This window comes from Gekko japonicus, unplaced genomic scaffold, assembly GCF_001447785.1.
Source record: "Gekko japonicus isolate JY-2015 unplaced genomic scaffold, Gekko_japonicus_V1.1 scaffold370, whole genome shotgun sequence".
Taxonomy (NCBI): domain Eukaryota; kingdom Metazoa; phylum Chordata; class Lepidosauria; order Squamata; family Gekkonidae; genus Gekko; species Gekko japonicus.
In genome coordinates, this window is record NW_015174285.1 from 863,489 (window position 1) to 884,862 (window position 21,374).

The window sequence follows — 21,374 nt, forward strand, 5'->3', positions numbered from 1 at the left end:
AGTTCTTGTCAATAAAGAAGGTAAGTGGGGGGAACGGGTTGGGGGGGGGGGGTAGCCCGAAGGCCTGAGGTAAATTCCCCTCAGAAGAAATTAAAGTTTTTTAAAAGTTTTTTGAAGAACAAAACACTAAAAAAGAAAATAAAGTATGGAAATAATTCCAAAGAGCTGTGAGGCAAAGGCACTTTTATAAAGTTTATATCTCCGCTACCTGGCATTACATTTTATGACACACATGGCCCGGTCCAACAAGGCCCTCATAAAAAATGAGTTCGACAACCCTGATATATAAGATCCTAAGGTAATTTTCTTCTTTTGGGATAACTTTGGTGATGAATATATTTAAAACAAGCCTATTTCCTAGGATTTTTCTCTGTGCTGCTTAGCTTGATAGCTTTGTTTCTGGTGCTCTTTGTCATCCATGTTCTGCTTCTAGCATACAACAAAACTTAGTGACATGGCAGGGAGGGTTGTTCAGGATATTTTTCATTACTTAGAAGTAGCTGTCATTAAAGAAGGGCTGGCAGCCCCTGATTTACAGAATTATCTTTGTCCAATCCAATAGTACTCACCTGAGCAGATGTACAGGGTCTGATATGCTTCGTAGTCTCTGTATTTCCTCATCTCTGATAGGTGCACAAAGCATTGCCATCATTCCCAAGATATATGTGGTAAGGCTGGGAATGTCCAAAGCCCCATGCTCAGCCTCTTGCTTTATCAGTTCCATGTCTAGAGCTTCTTCTATCTGATTCCGTAGTCGGGTCTGCCGGGGCAGGATCAGGGATAGCAGGTTCTACACAGAATAAAATATGACTATTTGTACAAGAAATGTTCACATAGATCTATGATCCAGAATGCTTGAAAATCAAAGCTAATATAGCACTACAAGTAATGCTCCCTCTAAGCTGCGGAGTCTTGTGAGCAAAATTCTACTTTGTGAGCTACTGGCATTAAAGTTGTGAGTGGGCAATTTGGCTGCTGCACAAATCAGTTTGCTCTGGAGCCATCCTTCCTGAGCAAAGACTAAAAAGGCTAAAAAACTGGGAGCTAGCTCACACTAACTCAGCTTAGAGGGAACACTGACTATAAGTAGCAAAACAACAAATAAAATTGGCATTTAATTTCAAAATTATAAAAACCAAATCTTCTATTCTCCAGATAACTTGATTTAACACAAAGCTGGCAACAGAAAGCAACATTCTATACCTGACTGTATCCTTACTATGGATAGAGATTGTAATAAACTGGCAAATTGGATGGGAGTGTTTCTGAATAGATGAAATAGCCTTTCTTTAAATATCTCCCCTCAAACTACATGAAATAGTTACTGTCTGTTTTAGGAATTCTTATGATTACACCACCACACCTGGCCATCAATTACACTAAAATGAAATAGTGGACTAAATTAAAGGGTTAAGATGCTGAATTGCAGGCTGGAAGGTCGGTAGTTTAGCAGTTCGAGACCCGAGTGCTGCATTACAGATTGAGCTCCCATCTCTGGTCCCAGCTCCTGCCAACCTAGCAGTTCGAAAGCAAGAAATTGCAAATAGATAAATAGGTACTGCTTCGATGAGAAGGTAACAGTGTTCCATGCGCCTCGGCGTCTAGTCATGCTAGCCACATGACCACAGAAACGTCTTCGGATAGTGCTGGCTCTTCGGCTTGGAAATGGAGATGAGCACCACCGCCTAGAGTCAGATTCAACTGGTTTCGAGCAAGAGAAACCTTTACCTTTACCTATCCTCATCAGTGGAATGGATGGCATCCATGCAAAGATTAACTCTCTCATTCATTCCAGTGTTACCTGAATAACGTATCTGCCCTTGACCCATTTCAATCTGGTTTCAGGCCTGGGTTTGATGGCTTTAGATGCCCTGGTGGACAATCTTCATTTAAAGTTGGACAGGGGAAAATCTTCCCTATTGATATTATTGGACCTTCCAGCGGCCTTTGAGACAGTTGACCACTCCATTCTTACCCACTGGCTTGAATATGGAGTTGGTATTAAGGGCATAGCCCTTCAGTGGTTTCACTCTTTTCTGTCTGACCAAACACAAACAAACAAACACACACACACATTAGGCGGCTGAATGGAACAGTCCAGAGCTTTGGTGTCATCAATATGCAGATGACTCATAGCTCTATATTTCATTATCCAAGCCTCCAGATGCATCCATCCTGGTTCAGAACCAGTGCTGTGAGGCTGTGGTTCACTTAAAAAAGGATGTGGACAAAATCGAGAGAGTGCAGTAGAGAGCGACGAGGATGATCAGGGGTCTGGAGACTGAGTCCCATGAGGAAAGGCTAAGGGTTCTGGCAATGATTAGTTTGGAGACGAGGAGACTGAGGGGGGACATGATTGCTCTCTTTAAATATTTGAAAGGCTGTCATTTGGAGGAGGGCAAGGAGCTATTCCAGTTGGCAGCAAAGGATAGGACCCCGAAGCAATGGGTTTAAATTATATGCAGAAAGGTATTGGCTGGATAGTAGGAAAAACTTTTTCACGGCAAGAGTAGTTCAAAGGTGGAATCAGCTGCCTAGAGAGGTGGTTAGCTCCCCTTCACTGACAGCTTTCAAGAAGAGGCTGGACGAATATTTGCCAGAGATGTTTAGGCTGGTCCTCCATTGGGCAGGAGGCTGGACTAGATGGTCTGTATGGCCTCTTCCAACTCTATGATTCTATGTAGCTAAAACACAACCTGAAACTGAATCCAGACAAGATAAAGATAATGCTGGCTGGGAAGGCTAATATTCAGAGGGACTAAATCCACTTGTCTAGATGTAGTGGAGTTGGTTTTTTCAGAGCAGGTTAAGAGCCTGTGGGTGCTCATGGACCCTGCCTTGCTGTTTGAAAAGGAGGTTGGCATTGTGGCCAGGAGCACCTTCTATCAGCTGCATCTAATTTGCCAACTCTCTCATTACCTAGACATGGCTAATCTGGCCACAGTGATCCATGCTTCTGTTACCTCATGGTTGGATTACTGCAATATGCTCTATGTGGGACTTCCCTCAAAGACAACCCATAAACTGCAACTGGCCAGAATGGGGCAGCTTGAATACTGTCAGGGGTAGCTGCCAGCAACATATGTTGCCCAGTTTCAAACAGCTACATTGGCTGGTCTGGTTCCAAGTTCAATTGAAGGTGCTGCTTATGACCTTTAAAGCCCTTCATGACTCAGGAGCTTCATATCTGAAGGACCATATATCCCTGTGCACCAACTACTGTAATCAAAATCTGTTGGATATCCCACCACTTAGGGTGGCCCACCTGGCATCAACCAGAGCCCAGGCCTTTTCATTGAACTGCTGGCTCTGTGGAATGGGTTCCCTGAAGAGAAGTGAGGGGGAGTCCTTCTTGGAAATTTTCAGGAGGTGCTGCAAGGCCTGCTTGTTTTCAAGGGCTTTTGAGGGAGTCTGGACTGGCAGACATCTTTTAAGGAGGGGAGGGGGGAGAGATGTGGGGCTTATTTTAACTTTATTTTTAAAATGAAAATGTTTATAACTATCATTGTGATCCAGCTTGAGCTACCAGAAAAGGCAGGATATAAAAGATTTAATAAATAAATAAATAAGCAGAGATTAATAAATTAGCTAGATCCTATCTAGTTCCTATGTGAGAAATTTCCTAGTTCATATTTGGAATTTCAAAGACCTGTGAGCTTCTTAATAACTTATAACTACTTTGAACAAAAACAGGTTGCTTACCTGTAACCAGTGTTCCCTCTAAGCTGAGTTAGTGTGAGCTAGCTCACGTTTTTTTCGCCTCCGGCTCACACCTTTTTGTCTCAGTTCAGGAAGGATGGCTCCAGAGCAAACTAATTTATTCAGCAGCCAAATCACTCACTCACAACTTTAATGCCAGTAGAATTTTTGCTCACAAGACCCCACAGCTTAGAGGGAGCATTGCCTGTATTTGGCTCCGGTCACATGGGCAGGAAACTGCAGGGGGGAAGCGTGGCTGTTTGCCCTGGGGCAAACTAACGCGCGGTTAAGCGATCAGACCTCCTGTGGAGGTTCTGTGGAGGTACCGTGGAGGTTCCGTGGGTAGGGAGGGGTGCTGATCACAGGACACGCCTGCGCGCAACGAAGAAGCACGCGGTGCATCAAACTGGTTTTCTTTTTTTGTGTACACGACGAATGCGCATGCTCCGTTGGGTGCATGTGCGCATCCACGGAGACTTGGGGGGGGAACCTTTTTCGCAAGGGGACATGGGCGGGCGCCGGATGCCACCGGAAACGCGATCAGACGCCCGCCCTTGCCCCGCGGTTTCCGGAAACTAGTACCTCCGAGGTACTAGTTTTTTGCTGCGTGTTTTCGGCAGGAAGCCTTGGTTGTGCCACGGAAGCGCTACGCTTCCCAGATGTGCCGGTGAGATCGCGCCCGGAAAATCCACCTGTCTTCCGTCTCTCTTGCGTGGCTAATGTTCCGTGTGACCGCAGCCACTGATGATCTTCAGGTGGTCATCTGTGCATTCATACCTCTGGGATATAGTGCACCCGCGCTGACCCCTAATCGGTAAACTTGAAAGCTAAAGTGATTTTCACACCCACTCCCTGAGTCACATGCAGGGGGCTCCCCTGCACATGACTATAGGTAGGGGCATGACGATCCCGCCAGTTCCTTCTGACCGTTGCTGCTAGTCCCAAAGAAGAACACGAGGACCAACAGTAACAGGGAAGGAGGGCAGGTGGTGTGAATGCACAGATGACTACTCAAAGATCATCAGTTACAGGTAAGCAACCTGTTTATCTTCTTCGTGGTCTCTGTGCATCACACCTCTGGGAGAGTAACAAGCAAAAGGCCTACCTGGAGGAGGGTGCTGGCAGGTCCTCATACACACACCAACTGCAACACAAAATGCCCCACCGAAGTCCTCTGATGGAGACACATATTGAGGGTGTAATGCTTCACAAATGTGTGAGGGGTGGCCCAAGTTGCTGCATTGCAAATGTCACAAAGCTAAGTGCCCTTCAGGAAAGCCATAGATGTATCTAGAGCCCGGGTAGAGTGAGTATGGAGCAGACTCAGAAGCAGTTTCTTAGCCAATGAGTAACAAAGCTTAATGGCTTCCACAATCCACTTAGTCTCTGAGATGACAACTTGAGGCCAAGCAAAAGCATGGCATAGGAAATACAGAGGGCTGGAGTCTTATGAAAAGTCCGAGCCCTATTCAGGCAGAAGAGCAATGCCCTCTTCACATCCAGAGTGTAGAGACGATGCTCAATGTCATCCTCTGGATTTGGGAACACAGGGAGTGCAATGTCCACTTGCAAGTGGAACTCAGAAATCACCTTAGGTAGGAAGGAGACATCAGGGGCTAATGAAGCACCATCCTAATGAAAGGCCAGATAGGGAGGGTTGCAGCGGAGGGCAGACAGTTCGCTCACTCTCCTTGCTGAAGTAATAGCGACTAGAAAAGCCATCTTCTAGGAGAGAAGCTGTAGGCAGCATGTGGCCATAGGTTCAAACGGATGCCCAGAGAGCTTCGCCAAGACCAACGGAAGGTCCCATGCTGGGGTGGGACGATGAAGTGGAGGGAAAAGGTGGATGAGCCCTTTAAGAAATTTCTTAGTGAGTGGGTGAGTAAACACCGAATAGCCATCAATCAGAAGGTGATGAGCAGAAACAGCTGCCAAATACACACAAAGTGAAGGGTGGCTGAGACTCAAGTCCAGCCGTGACAAGAGAAAACCAAAAATAGCACACAGATCTGAGGACGGTGGAGGTAACCCAACGGAATCAAGGTAGCTCAAAAATTTCTTCCACTTGCCATCATAGGACTTGCAGGTGGAGGGTTTTCGACAGTTCAATAAGACATGATCTATTCTTTGCCTACAGACTGTCATTGAATGTTCCACGCTGTGAGTTTCAGATGTGGAACATTGTGGTACAGCACCCAGCCTCCTTGAGAGAGCAGGAGATCTAGAGCTGCCAGAAAGTGATGGAAGGAAGCCTTCGAGAGCTGAAGAAGTGTGGGGAACCAGTGCTGACGAGGCCACTGTGCCGTAACTAGGATGTAGTTCGGGGACTCTCTTATGATCTTGTGAATCACTCTGGTGAGTAAGGGAATCGGAGGAAAGATGAACAGATACTGGTGGAACCAGGGGTATAGGAGGCCATCCCCTAGTGAGAGAGGGTCTACTCCACCAAAAGATGACCCCATGCCTCAAATATGGATTGGAGATACTTCCAATTGAGCTCCCACTTGTGCAGCGACGCTCCTCCCCTGCTCAGGAAATCTGCAGTGATGGTGAGCTGCAACCAGGAAGACATTCCTGGCCTGACACTCATCCCAAATCTCCAGAGTCAGCTTGCACTCTGCCGCCCTGGTGACTGATATAGCACAAGGCGGTTGTGTTGTCCGTAAGGATTGTGACTGTATGATGAGACACAAAGTGATAGAAGGATTGGAGGGCGTACTTGACAGCCAGAAGTTCCAAGAAATTGATGTGCTGGTGTAACAGGTGAACTTCCCAGCTGGAGCCCATGAACAGTCCTTTGAGATGTGCACCCCAATCCCACAGAGATGCATCCATTATTATAGTCAGGGACATAGCAGGTGGGTGGAAGGGTGCACCTTCTAGCAGGTTCCAACAATCCTCCCACCATTCCAAAGATGCCAGGATGTGAGGAGGAAGGAGGAAGCGTAGAGACTGAGACTGACGTTGAGGGTTGAACCATCTCAGGAACCAAAGTTGCAGAGGTCTCATGTGGAGTTTGGCAAACACGATCACTGCAGTAGTGGCAGCCATCATACCCAAAAGGAGTTGAAGTTGCCAGGCTGACACATCATTCTTTTGAATTTGTTAAATGAGACGAATGATGTCTTCTGCCCTTTTGGGGGGGAGGAAGGCTTTGCAAACTAGACAGTCCAGAATCACCCCTATAAACTGAACTCTCATAGAGGGGTTGAGCAGACTTTTTGCCGTTCACGCACAGCCCCAGGGAGTGCAGCACTGCCAGAGTCGAGTCTATGTGCTGCAGGAGAGTGAATCTGGAGTTTGCCACTGACAACCAGTCATCTGTATATGGGAAGATCTGTATCCCTTGCATACACAGGTGGGCAGCAATCACAACCATCATCTTTGTAAATACATGAGGAGCCGTGGACAATCCGAAGGGGAGGGCTTTGTACTGATAATGCTGCTCCCCTACGGTGAACCAGAGAAACTGCCTGTGACTGTGGTGTATCGTTACATGGAACTAGGGGTCCTGTAGATCTAGGGTCACCATCCAAGTGTTGTGTTCTAACAGTGGAAGTATATTCTGCAACAATGTCATCCATAACTTTTTGCAGATGAAATGATTCAGTTCTCTGAGATCCATAATGGGGCAGAGGCCCCCATCCTTCTTGGGGACTGTAAAATAACAGGAATAAAAACCAAGGTGGTGGTTGCTGGGGGGGGGACAGTTTCTATGGCTTGTTTAACAGATTTTGCACTTTTTCTAGAAGAGTGGCCGATGGAGGAGTGGAGGCGAAAACTGATGCTGTCAAAATATGGACAAACTCTATTAAATACCCTTCTGAAATGACGGAAAGGACCCATCTGTCTGACATGATCTGCCTCCAGGCAGAAAGGTAGGGATGGAGGTGGGTGGGTCCTGGTAGTAGATGTAGAGGTCCTGAGTCAAAGACCCAGTTTGGGCCCCTTGGAAGTTTGGGCCCTAGATTGGGTGGCAGGAGGGAATCTAGGTTTGGATTCATACGAGCAAGAAGGTGTAAGAGGAGACCTTTGCTGCCATTGCATTTCAGGGGACGACTTGTGGAAGGACCAGCAAGACCAGGATTTGTTCCAGGGTTTGGATTTACCCTGTCTGGAGGATGAGGATACTCCTAAATTGCGAGATGTTTTAATATTTTTGTCCAGATCTTGGAGAACAGTGTCCATAGTGGAGCTGAAGAGACCCTCCCCTTCAAAGGGAAGATCTTCCACATATGATTTTGTATCATACTGCAAAGTAGTGGATCTCAGCCATGCATGACAATGGAGAGCAATAGCTGAAGTAAACTTGGCTGACATGACTAGGGTGTGTTTGGCTGAATTTAGTTGGTGTGTCTAGCCAGCAGCATCCCTTCTTTTTGAATCTGTCTGGCCTGATGGTTGATATTGTCAGGGAGAGATGTAATATACTCAGTGAGTTGTTCCTAGAGGGCATATTGGTACCTGCCCATACAGGCTGCGTAATTTGAAGTTTTGATGCCCAAGGTGCCAGCAGAATAAAACTTCCTTCTGAAGGAGTCCAACTTTTTTCCTTCCTTGTCAGGGGGTGCAGAATGTGATCGTCTACCTTTGGAAGATGAAGTGACCACCATGGAGTTCGGTTTAGGATGTGTAAACAGGAATTCAGCTCCTGTTTCTTGGACTTTATACATGTGTTTGAGTCTGCAACTAGAAATGGGTGTAGAGGCTGGATGAGGCCAAGGGGCCTTCACGACCCATAGCAGAATTGAGGAAGGGCAACAGCTGTAGAAGTGTCCATCTGGACAATGTCAAAAACTGTATCAGTGACCGTGGGCAGGGGTTGTACAGTGGACAGTGTTAGAGTGTTGGCCATACACTTGATGAACTCCCCATATGACTTTTAAGTCTTCAGAGGGGAAGCTAGGAAGATCCTCTGTTACCTTCTGTGGTGGAGAAGGATTCGCAGGTCCCTCTACACCTTCGTCACCCGATCCCTGCTCTGAGGTGCTGGAAGAGTTGGTCTGGTCAGACTGCTCCGAGAACTGAGATGGTGCGGGGATGTTCAGTACTGGGGGCGTCAGTACCAATAGGGGATCCACTCCCTTAGGTACATGTTTGTGACTGTGTTGCTTGCCCGTCGGTATTGGCGGTCGCTGAAGCGGCTTCTCTGGTGTCAGAGTGGGATCTCAGTATCAAAAGAGGTGGAAGGATGAAGATTGTCAATCCCAATCCATTGGCATATGAGGTGGGAGCCAAGGCATACTAGAGGATAGTGGAAAGCCCCATATAGGAATTGCCATTGACACTGGTCCCACAGGACCGGAGGCAGAGGTGGAGATCCCGATGGTCAATCCCGATTGTCGGTGTGAGGGTGACAAGGGAAGCGAGGTGGAAGGCTCCAATCTCCTCAATCGGTATGGAGACTTTCAATACTTGAGGATCAGGATTATTAAGTTAAATCCATACCGTGCTCCGAATCTGTGAGTTGGGGGCATGATACAGGTGAAGATGCTCCGACATGCTTTCGACTGTAAACTGGAGAGTCAAGCAGTTTGAGTGGGGGCACAGAGAAGAGTTCCTGTACGCGACAAGGCATCAATGGAACCTTGATTAGTGAAGCCTTAGGTTCTGCAGTGTCTCTCTTATGCTTCTTCTGCTTGACCGATTTAGGGTCCTTACCCTCCCTGCATTTCTTGGCAGGAGAATGGGGTTCAGACTTCGACGTTGGGACTGGGCGTTTGAGCACCGGTCAGTTGACATTGGAGGGCACTGGTGTCGGAGACAATGCGGCTGTCGATGCCGAAGCTGGGGTTGACATTGAGGTGTGGCCCGAGGTGTCTTGGGATAACGCCATAGGCGGAGAGTGCTAACTCCAAAAGTGTGGTGCGCAGCCTGGCAGCCCTGTTTTTCCACATCCGTCTCGAGAACTTTGAGCAATGTGAACAGGAGTCAACCTGTTGCGTTTCCCTGAGGCACAGAAGGCAAAGGGAGTGTCTGTCAGGGGGTGCAATTTTGCTGCCACACTTCAAGCACTGCTTTAAAAAGCCCCACCATTTGGCCATAAGCCAGGAGGAGGAAGCTTGGGAGAAGGGTGGCCCATGGGGGCTGAACCCTTTGGTAGATAGTCTACCGAATCCACAGGATGAAGTTATGAAGAATCCAAAGAGAGAAAGGAGGCTGAGAAGGCCAGAAAGAAGTAAAGTTACTGACTGGAGCAAGGGAGATCCTAACAGCGCGGCGGTCAGAAGAAAATTGGCAGGCTCATCATGCCCCTCCCTATAATGTGCAGTGGAGCCTTCTGAGTGTGCCTCAGGGAATGGGCTCAAAAATCTGTTTAGCTTTCAAGTTTACTGGTTGGGGTTGGCGCAGGTGCACTATATCCCAGAGGTGTGATGCACAGAGACCACGAAGATGAGGTAGGCACTTAACTATAGAAAGAAGACAAGGACTTAGAAGGTAGGTTCCTTACAGAGAAATAGTATTTATTTGTACTACCAGCAGCTCTGCATCAGAATAATAATTTTAGACTATGTCAGGTTTTCCACATCTGAGAATAACCCTTATAGAATATTAGTAGCAGATCCATTACTGGATGTTTCTTCAGCCTGGAAATCCGTGTAACTCTTACAAAGTGCATAGTCAGTCAATTTCCAGCCAGGAGTAAAAGTTAAGTGTGGCTGGTTTCCAGAGTCTCTCCCCCGTTTGAGCCTAACTAGGCTGGCCTGAGTGGAAGAGGATGTGAGAAGATGGAGCCTCCACCACCCATTATACGTCTTCTCACATTTTGGCATTAGAATAAGGTCTAATTTTATGTCCTGAATCACTGTCTGCTTAATACAGATGTATGAAGGGATTAGGAGCCATCTTTGCTGAGGATTGTTTTGCTGCTTTTTGTCCTTTTGGGGAGAAAAGTAGGATATAAAATCAGAAATATCAGAAGCCACATTAAGGATTAGGGGCAAGGAGAACTGGGCTAGTGGCAATGGTGGAGCCACTGGAAACTTGTCCTGCCGCAGTTCTTTCCAGGGTCCTCTGAGGGATTTCCTGCTATACATCCAGGAACATCAGAAACTAGCTGTGAGGCAGCTGCAAAGGTAGCAGTCTTTTTAAAAAGCCACCTTAGATACTGTCAGTTCACTCCCTAGCTGGTTGAGGCAGGGGAGGGGAGAAGAAAAGAGCTTGCGAGTGCCTGAAAAGACCAGGAGCTCAAAAAATATCCTGTTGGCATGACACAGACAAGACAGGATATGGCTTAGGAAACTTCCCACACAGGAACTAGAAAGGCTCAAACTACACAGCAGTGTCCTGCAGAGTGAATGGGAGAATTAACCCTTCCACGGTTGCCCCCACTAAAGGAGAATGATGTACTTTTCACACACTCAAGGGGTAAAGAACAAGTAATGACATTTTACCCCATTATAATTTACCTCTTTAATTTCTTGGATTAGTCTGATAGCATGGGAATAGTCTGGTGGTGTTTTGGAGAGCTGTTCTTTCAGGCTGTCCCAAAAAGCTTTGTGCATTGCCTCCTTCACTCTGCTTTCCAAACTGTAGTGGATCAAAAGCAGTTGCTATTATTTTTTACATAGTTTGTAACAGAAAAAATCATATAGTATCTCTAAGTATTTATGTTTGAATTGTATTAAAACCTTTCCCAATCACGAAAGCAATATGCTCTAACTACTAACTTTCTGAGACTGTTTCCAAACAAGGCTGTGAAAATGCACACCCACTGCAGCAGTAGAAGCAACAGGTATGGGAGTGGGCAGAAATAGCATCCACTTCTCCCCGTTCTCATGAATGCTGCCCCCGTTTCTTCTCTTTTCCTCTATTGCACATGTGCAAAAAGGTAGATATGGCTATGAACTACCCCACAATGGCTAGTACCAATGCTTCCTCTAAGCTGTGGACTCTTATGAGCAAAAATTCTGCTTTGTGAGCTACTGCCATTAAAGTTGTGAGTGAGTGACTTGGCTACTGCATAAATTAGTTTGCTCTGGAGCCATCCTTCCTGAGCTAAGACAAAAATGTGCGAGCCAGAGGCTAAAAACCTGTGAGCTAGCTCACACTAACTCATCTTAGATGAAACACTGGCTAGGACCCTCCCCTTCCCTCACTTTTCCCTTTCTCCACTTAGCCCACACTGTGGCTTGGCAGGAAAAAATGAAAAAAAGCCCATTAAATGATAACACAGGAGGAATAGCTGGCATTTTGAAAATAAAGTCAAGGCCCAAACTAGGTGTGATGGTGTTTTCATGTCTGCCATGGGGCTGCTGCTACCATTTTAAAGCCTAAAATGGAATGCTGCATCTAGTTTGGCCCTTAGCTTCACCCCTTTCCCACGGTGGCTATGGGTCACACACACACAGCAATTCCTTTATTGGCATTTCACAGAAATAAAAACATAGTATCTGGGAAATAAAATTCAGATTCTACATAAAATACAATTTCTGTTAAAAGATACCCTGCATTGAGCATTTACAAAATTTTACTATATATAGAAGCAGCAGCCAGTAAAAGCTTTGCCACAAGTTCAACTATGTTTTCCGCCGTGCTATTTAAAAGAAATAATAGTTTATTTGGCATAGGAAAGTCTGAAACACTACCCAAGATTGGTGATAAAATACATTGGGTGGCCATGGGTGGAGACTGGAGTATCTACACAAATGCTTCACCTGAAGACACCCTCCAGTTCTCTGGCTGCTTTCACACAGGATTTTTTTTCTCACATGAAAAGCACGAAGTCTCCCCCACCCAATATAAGAGGAACATCCACATGATGTTGTGCTCATTCTGAGCGTGGTCTTGGCATTCCCAGGGCTTTTGCCTTTAATCCAGAGGAAAACCTGTTTCTCTCCTGTTTAAAAAGGGAACTGTAAGATAGCTGAAAGCAAGATAGCACCCCACTGAAGGGAGGAGCTTACCTTTCGAACTGGTGCCATGCACCATCTTCTTCATCTCTGATGAGCTTCCCCTGATGAGCTATACTATGGAAGATCTGGGCCATGAGGGGTCATGGCAAAACTTCCATCACATTTGTACTTTTGAACAGGCTCAACTGGGGAAAAGGGTTAGAGGAGAGAGGGGGTAGCAGCAAAAAGAAATCAGAGAAGGGGTGTAGACATATTCTGTTGCTGCCATGGCAGGGAGTGTTTTTAGAACCCATCCAGAGGCAGACAGTTTTCTTCTCTAGAATGAGCACAATGACATATGGGCATTCCCCTTTAATTTGGGGGGTTGCTATGTTCTATGCACATCAAAATTCTTGTATGGAAGCATTACAGCTAAAGTCAGACAGAGAACAAGCCACAGGAGTTGCTAATTCAGTGCTGCCTGTGGCAGTGGCATTCATGGCTCAGGATATCTTCCTGGTGTAGCCCTCAAGACCAAAGGCTGCATTTTAAAAGATACTAAAATATTGATAATATACCATTGTAATGGTAAGTTAAGCAGGTTCTCTGAACTCCCAGCTTTCATTTTGAAAGAAAGTAGGTCTCTAGTCCTTCCCTGCATGAAGATATAAGGAAAGGGGCATATCTTCGCAAGGGAAGAGGATAGACTTACTTTAAAAAAAAAAGAAAGCTGGGAATTTAGAGAACTCGTAGGAAACAGATTTGCAGTTACCTGTAACTGTTGTTCATCAACATCTTCTGTGCAGACACACACTGGGACTGCGCCTGCATGCAGGCTGGCCACAGACAGAATTTTTCTAGCTCTTAGGAACTGAAGAGAGGCACCCCTCACCTCCAGAGATGATGCAATGGCTTTTTCCCACCTAAACCATCACATGCTCCAGAGAGCACACACACCCTTACCCTCAGTTCCTGCCTGACCACTGCAAACTCCCACAATGACAAAGGAGCAAGAGTCAAAGAGACACTCTCTTGGTCACCTAGAAGTAGGGGGAAATGTAAATATATATCTATGACAGCTCACAGTAGGGTAGGAGGGAGGGAATGTGTGTCTGCACAGAAGATGCTGATGAACAAGTTACAGGTAAGTGCAACTCTATTTTCATCTTCAATCTTCAGTGCAGCACCACATTGGGATTTTAGCAAGCTACTCACTACGAGGAGGGGGTGATGCTCTCACTGAAAAAGCAACGGCAGAACTGCTTTACTGACCTCTGAATCCTTTCTAAAGTATGAAGGGCCTTTTTGGCTTTGTAGGACAGGGAGGGAAAAAATACAGGTAAAACCACTTCCTGGGACAGATGAAACTCTGAAACCACCTTCAGTAGGAACTCCAAACAAGGGTGGAGGACAAACCTCTCATTAAAAACCTTCAGGAATGAGGGCTCTACTCTAAGGGCCACCAGTTCACTCATCCTCCTGGCAGAGGTGTCTGCCACCAAAAACGCTACCTTTCTGGTAAGCATACCAAGGGGCGAGAAGCTGAAGGTTAAAAAGGGGGGCCCATAAGCTACATTAGAACTAGAGAAAGGGATCACTGTGGAACAATGGAGGTAACAGGAGGAAACACATTAACCAAAGCCTTAAGAAAAAAAATTGAGACAGTTTATGGGAGAACAGAGAAAAACCCTCCACAATATCATGGTACACTGAAATGGCGGTCAAGGTGCACCGTGGCTGATGACACAGGGAAACCTCTGTGTGCCAGAGAGAGCAAGTACTCTAATACTAAAGGTAAAGATCAAGTGAGCAGTGACACATCCCTTGAGTTAGCCCAATCCTCAAATTGAGGGAATTTCCTAGAATAGGAATACCTAGTTCAGTTGAGAGTTTTCTAGTCTGGACTAGTATGTCATAAACGTCTGGGGAGAACTGGAGCCCTGGGGTCATATCCTCCATGCCGTAAGGTGTAGGGAGCCAATGTTGTGATGTAGAAGGGGGCCCTGTGTCAGTAAGTCCAGAGTGGGGGTGAAGGGTGATCTAGTCTGATGAAGAAGCTTCAAAAACCAAATCTGGCATGGCCAAAAAGAGCACTATCAGGATGCTATCCAATTTTCCCGCTAATAGCTTCCCTAAGACCCTGTTCAGACCACCTGTTCAGGAAATTTGGAATGCATCCTCCAATGAGGCAGGGTCACTGCCTGCTAGAGAGCAAAAATTCAGGCCCACTTGGGGAACCCCTCTCCACGTCTTGGAGGAGGAGGAAATTGGATTTATACCCCACCCTTCACTTGGAGTCTCAGAGTGGCTTACAAACTCCTTTCCCTTCCCCTCCCCACAACAGACACCCTGTGAGGTAACTTTGTTTGGATGGACTATTTGTGGTTGGAAAGGTGGGTTCTGCTTAACCTGTTGGCAGTAAGAGCTGAGAGCCCCTGCTATGTAGATAGCTCTGAGGGAAATCTGGTTCTGGACAGCCACAGTCCAGACTGCAACAGCCTCCATGCACAGCCTCTGTGACCCTGTGCCTCCCTCTTTGTTCAAATCATACATAGTGGTTGTGTTGTCTGTCTGAACTAGCACTCTCTTACCCTTGAAGATATCTGCGAGAGAGGTCAGGGTAAATCCAACTGCACACAATTCAAGGATGTTAATGTAAAGCCCTTTACTCAGCAACGACCACCTACCCTGTACAGAAAAACCTTTGCAATGGGCCAACCTGTCAGGGATGTGTCTGCAATTAGGGTGGTCGGCGCAACCTAATAACTGAACCCAACCCCCATGAAAAGGTTGACGTATTCCATACGCCAGTGTAAAGATCTAAAAACTGACCTGGGAATAGAGAAATGATAGCCCAGGGCATATCTAGCAGGGTCAAATCTCTTAATGAACCACTTTTGTAAGTCACACATATGTAGTTTAGCTAGGGGTATAACAGCCATGGTGGAAGCCATCAGGCCAAGCAGGTCTGATGGACCTAATAGATTGCCACCTTTTCCACAAAAAGTTTTAATGGACCTGTCCCTATCTCAAGGCAAGAAGACCTTATTACGCATACAGTCAAGAGAAGCCCTAATAAACTAAATCAGGTGGGAGGGCTCCAAGCAGGATTTATCCTTATTAACTATCGGCCCTAATATTAGACAAGTGAAAAGAACCAAGTTCACATGAGCCCTTAGAAGCTCCCTAGGGGATGCAACAATGAGCCAGTCATCGAAACAGGGGAAAGCCGTGCAGCCCTGTGTTCTCAGGTGGGCGACAATCATTGCCATTCACTTGGTGAAGACTCTAGGAGTCGTAGTCAGGCCAAACAGGAGGGCAGGATACTGGAAACCCCCAGAGGTGTACCTGAATTGAAGGTACTTCCTATGTGAAGGATGAATTGCAATGTGAAAACAGGCATCTTTAAGGTCTAGCACCACAAAGTAAGAATTAGGTGTAAGAAACTCAACAACAGATAAAAGAAAGACCAGTCTGAATTCAGACATCTTCACAAACTTATTTAATTTCCTTAAATCAAGGATGGATCTATGACTTCCATCTTTTTTGTCAATGAGGAAAAATCTTGAATGAAAACCCCATGACTGGAGACCCATGGGAACTCTTTCAACTGCTTCCTTTCCCAAGAGCTCCTGAATGTCACGGCAGGGCCAGGGAGCGCAGGTTAATCAAAGCAAGTCCGATAGCCAGTCCGGGATTCAGCCAAGAGTTCAGTCAGCAAAACGTTTAAACAAGTCCTAAACCGTTCACACAGCCAGGGTCAAACGTACCGGAGGTCAGAGTCCACAAATCAGGTGAAGTCAGATAAACACAGAGCCGAAGCCGTAGTCAAACACGATGCCGAGGGTCAAGAAGCCAGAGTTCCGAAGCCAAGTGACAAACTGCCAAGAGGTCAAAGGATCCGGAGCAAGGTCGCACAGAGCGCCTGGTCCTGTCAACGAAGTTGCCAGCACGAATTGCTTAAAGCACCAGGTCTGCTGAAATAGCGTGCTGGCTCATTAGCTCATTAGCTCCTTGAAACAAGGTCCAGGCTGCTGTCAAAACTCAGGACTGAATGAGCGTCGACCACACATGCGTGCAGCCTTCCGTCTCTCATTCAGCTCCTGCCGTCTTTGGTTTCTGAGCCGGTTAACAGGTGGGGGAGAGTCGGGTGGTGATGCACTTGGGCCAGGCAGTGCCTGATCAGACTCAGGTGTCTCCTGGGGAGTGCTATCCTCCTCAGGACTAACATTTTCCTCAGTTAAAGGTGCCAAGTCCACCTGTTCCTGGCTGTCAGGTTCTGCTTCTGCAGCCACGTCAGGGGCAGGCATGACACTGAAGCTGGAGCTGCTCAGGATATGGGTTGTCAACTGCTGTCAAAGCAGGGAGACAAGAAGGCGATGAGGTAAATTCTAAAAAAAACCCACTATGAACTATAGTCAGGACCCAACTATCAAAGCAGACAGTTTGCCATTCCACATAAAAGCAGGCTAGCCTATCCCTGAAACAGGGACCTTCTTCTGGAAACTGGTCACAACAACTGTTGACTCTAATCTCTCTGAGGGGCTTTTTGGCCTCCAGACCTAAGCCGTGTAGCACTCTTTCTTTTCTGGAAGAGAGGAGATTGATACTGTGATGAGGATATGTTGTTAATGTCTTTGGCCACAATATAAGGGGGCTGCAAAGCCCTGCTCGTGCAGGGTGAAGCACTGATGTGGACCCCAAAGGATATGGCAGTTTGTCTGTTCTTTTTAATCATAGAAAGGAACTCACCAGTGGTCTGTGAAAGAAGGCTCAAACCCTTGAAAGGGAGATCTTCTACTCTGCAGCGCATTTCCAGCATGAGGGACCATCATGCACAGCCAAGAGGGCCTTCTCAAAACAATGCCTGATGTCATAGATCTCACAGATATATCTGCAGCTTACCTACCAGCATTTATTTCCTGTTTGGAGAGCTTTATGGCCTTGGACTGGATCGGCTTGGCCAGTGATTGAGGCTCTTCAGGAAAAATATTGAGGTAAAGTGACAGTTTCTCCCACAGGAAGAGCTGATAGACCCCCATAATGGCCTGATAATTTGAGATCCTAAAGTTCAGAGCTGCTGAAGAATGTATTTTATGTCCCAGAGAGTCCAGGCATCGACTCTCTCTATGAGATGCTCACCCTGTCTTTGATGCATATGCATCTCTTTGGTGATGATGGAAGAAAGTGGCAGGTGAGTGGATAAGAAGTCACAGGAATCCTGCTTTGTTTTGTACTTGTTTTCCACCCTGTGGGAGGTGGCTGGTGTGGATGCCAGCTTTTGCCAAACTGGGGCTCTACAGTCAGCTAAGGCCCTTTAAGACCAGGAATACCTGGAGATTTCAGGTAAAGATAACTCAGGATTTTGCCTTTTGGTTTATTATCAGTCGTGGTGACATCAGTGTCCAATGCCTTGGCCATTCTCAACATTTGCTCACCATACAGGCGAAGGTCCTAATTCAGGGAAATGGGGATGAGGTCCCCAACCCTGTCATCTGGGGAGGGTTCTGAGTGGCCCTTGGAACTATAGCACGATGCCAATGTCCCCTCGTCTTCAGGTTCAGGGTCAGCAGACTCCAGGGACATAAAGGGAAAATGGATCTCTTGATGTCTTGAATCCCCAGAGTAGTGTCTGTATCACAGAATGGAAGGCCCAAGAAGGGGTCATTGTGTGTAAAAATCTGACAGGCATGAGACAGGCATGGTCAGTTCTGATTAGGGAAGTATAAGTTCTCCACCAGGAAGGCTGACCTGCTCTTCTTCCCTCTCAGAAAGCGACCTGTCAGGTGAGTTGAAGTGAAGCAACAGGGTACAAGAGAGTACCAAAATAATGTCTGGCTCCTCAGAAAATGCTATTGGAGGGGACGACAGATGCTTCTGGTGTTTAGAGGCAGAGACAGTCTTTTCCTTATGTATGGTCTTCTTTGATGGCGGTTCCAAAGAACTGCGGGCTGGAATCGAGAAAGCAGGCAATGGTAAATGAGGGCATCTCAATTCCGAGGCTGGGGCCATAGATGCTGCTCTTTGGATGTGGGTGAGGTTTGTCCCCTATTGGGATCATGAGAACTGAGAGTACTGATGGTGGGCTGGAACGGGGCTTCGGTACCGAAACCAATAGTGCTGACTGTACTAAGGAGAGTGCTTTTGGAAGTTCTGATGAGATTAGGGTCTTTTCCTAATTTAGATGGAACACTCTGTCAGAATGCACCTTTGGAATGAAGGCCTGATAAATTTTGCATGTGGCCATGTTGTGCAAATCCCAAGCACGTGAGGCACAAGTCGTACTTATCGCTATGGGTCATTTTGATTGCACACTGGGTATATTTTTTTAAAGAGAGCTTTGGTAGCCATAGTAGATTGCTAAACTCCGCAGTGGGAAAAACAGCTAAGGAGAAGCCCAGAGTGTGGGGTAGGCAGACAAAAGCCACCTCACCCACAGGGAGGAATCCCTTGAAGAGCAAGCCATGGGAATCGGCAATCTGCAAAAAAATGAAGGTTTCGAAAACATCCAGAGAAAATACAAAAAGCATGCTCAAAGAAAAACGAAGACTTTTAAATGCAACAGAACTAAGATGATCCTATCCATGCAGCAGCAGAAAAGGGTGTGCTCTCCTTTGTAGCATGTGATGGTTTAGTGAGGGGAAAGCCTCCCTTTGGTTCTGAAGAGCTAGAAAAATTCTATTCACGGCCAGCCTGTACACAAGCACAGTTCCAATGTGGGGCTGCACTGAAGACAGATGATAAACCTATAATTACAATAGTATATTGATATTTTAGCACCATTTTTTAAAAAAAGAAAATGAAACCACTAATCTTCAGGGCAGGGAGAGGAGAGGGAGTGGTTTGATGATGACAATAGTCCAATCCTTTGAAAGTGGGCTGGAGGTGGGTGAGAGTAGGTGGGACATAAAAATCAACAGAAACATTACACGCAAGGAAAAAGGCAACTCAAAAAACAATTGGGGTAAAAAAATTAGGGAAAATATAACAAAAATGAAGCAAAAACTAAAGACACAAAAATGTGTGCAGAAATCAGGGAATAAACTGAAGTGAAATGGGGCCAGAACAACAACAAAAAAGGCCAATGCAGAAAAGCCAACCATTTCTGCTTTAAAATAAATGTATAAAAGTCATATACTACTGCAGAAGAACATGCATGTATTTTACAACTTGTGTTAGGAAAATTTCTTGCGCTGAGAAATGCTAAATTAGCATCTAGTAGAAGAAACTCTATTGCTTCCACTCCCATAGCAAAGTATTTACATATTATCTTGTTTGTTTATTTATTATTTCAATTTGTATCCCACAATGCTGTAAGGAAGCAGGAAATAGACTCACTTCCCAGCAGCAATGAACCTGGGCCTTTGTGGATGATATTATTATTACTATTATTATTATTATTATTATTATTATTATTATTATTTCAATTTATACCCCGCCCTATCCCACAAGTGGGCTCAGGGCAGCTTACAGCATGCAGTCCATAAAACAATAAAACAGTAAAACCAATAAAACAGTTGATGGCACAATAGACAATAACATCTAACCCCATGCCTCATACCAGGTAAATATAGGTACTCCAGTGCCCAGTAATATTATCTGACCGCGGGCACTGAGAAAGGGGCCATAAACAGGGGAAGCCAGAATGGTTGAACGTCTGCCACCTCAACCAAAAGCCTGGTGGAACAGCTCCATTTTACAGACCCTGCGGAAATGGCCATAAACATCTTACATGAGCTGAATGTAAGCTCAAGTATATGGAAAGGGGAGAATGGTTTAGTAGATATTCATCAGTGCTGCTCATTGCTCAAGGACAAAAACTTCAGAAAGGAAAACATGAAACTTATACAAAAATATTTTGGCCTCCTTCCTATATATCAAAAAGCTAACAGGTCAGACAGCTGGGTTAACTGGGTGTCCTTGGGTCAGTCACAGTTCTCTCAGAGTTGTTCTCTCAAGAGCAGTCCTCTCAGATCTCTCTCAGCCCCACCTACCTCACAGGGTGTCTGTTGGGAGACGAAGGGAAGGGGATCGTAACCAACTCTTCTTCTTCCTCCTTTTCTTCTTCTTCTATTTATAACTGGAAACTGGTTGGGGCATGGAAAAAATTAACAAAACCTACCTGTTTGGTAAGTTCACCTCTTGCAACCTGAAGTCATGGTTTACTACCATTTCATGTGCTATGGTCATTTTTGAAAGTTCATTGGCTGCTTCCAGAAGCTCTGACATTGAAAAAATTTGGGGAGGACTACCTGCATAAAAATAAAATGGAATGGCATTTGTGTATTTATTTGTTTAGATTAAATTAGGCTGCAGTCACACACACTAAATAAACCACTTTCAGTGCACTTTGCAACTGGATTTTTACTGTGTGAACTTGCAAAATCCATTTGGAAAGTGCTTTGAAAGTGGATTATTTAGTGTGTATGTGACCGCAGCTGCAGATTTTTAAACCACTCTCCTCTATGGAATAGGGCTCAGAAGAGACAAAAATGTTTAAGAGAGGGAAGAATTCCAATTCTTTATTTGTGTAGGATTGATTACAGGTTGCATGCCCAACTTGTAACATGCTAAGCCGGTCACTGATCACCAGTCCACATACTGTCACTTGATAGGTTTTTTGTTGCACATGTGCACACACCTGTCTTTGCAGTTACAACACGCAGCAGTAACAGAAAGTTTGTCTGTCCCCTAACTTCCTTACATGGCTGGTAGGCTCTATTTGTCTTAAGTCACAAACTGAATTGATATAAGTATTTCAAACACCTGATCACAAAACATATACCAGTTGCAAACTTAGATGAGTTTTACAAAGTTTAGCCAAATTCATTAAAAGGCTGA

The 21,374-nt window shown here is 45.7% G+C and overlaps 1 protein-coding gene across 1 annotated transcript in view; it reads right to left on the bottom strand.

Annotated features, from left to right (window-relative positions):
- Positions 1-20,767, bottom strand: part of TCP11 (t-complex 11, testis-specific) — a 53,485-nt gene extending 32,718 nt beyond the window's left edge. Inside the window, exons 1-3 of the mRNA XM_015423955.1 lie at positions 20,656-20,767; positions 11,109-11,229; positions 570-790 (exon numbers count right to left, since the gene is read on the bottom strand). Of these exons, the coding sequence (XP_015279441.1) occupies positions 570-790; positions 11,109-11,229; positions 20,656-20,762 (449 nt within the window). The 5' untranslated portion in view covers positions 20,763-20,767. The remainder of the gene's footprint in view (positions 1-569; positions 791-11,108; positions 11,230-20,655) is intronic.
- Between the last annotated feature and the right edge of the window lie 607 nt (positions 20,768-21,374).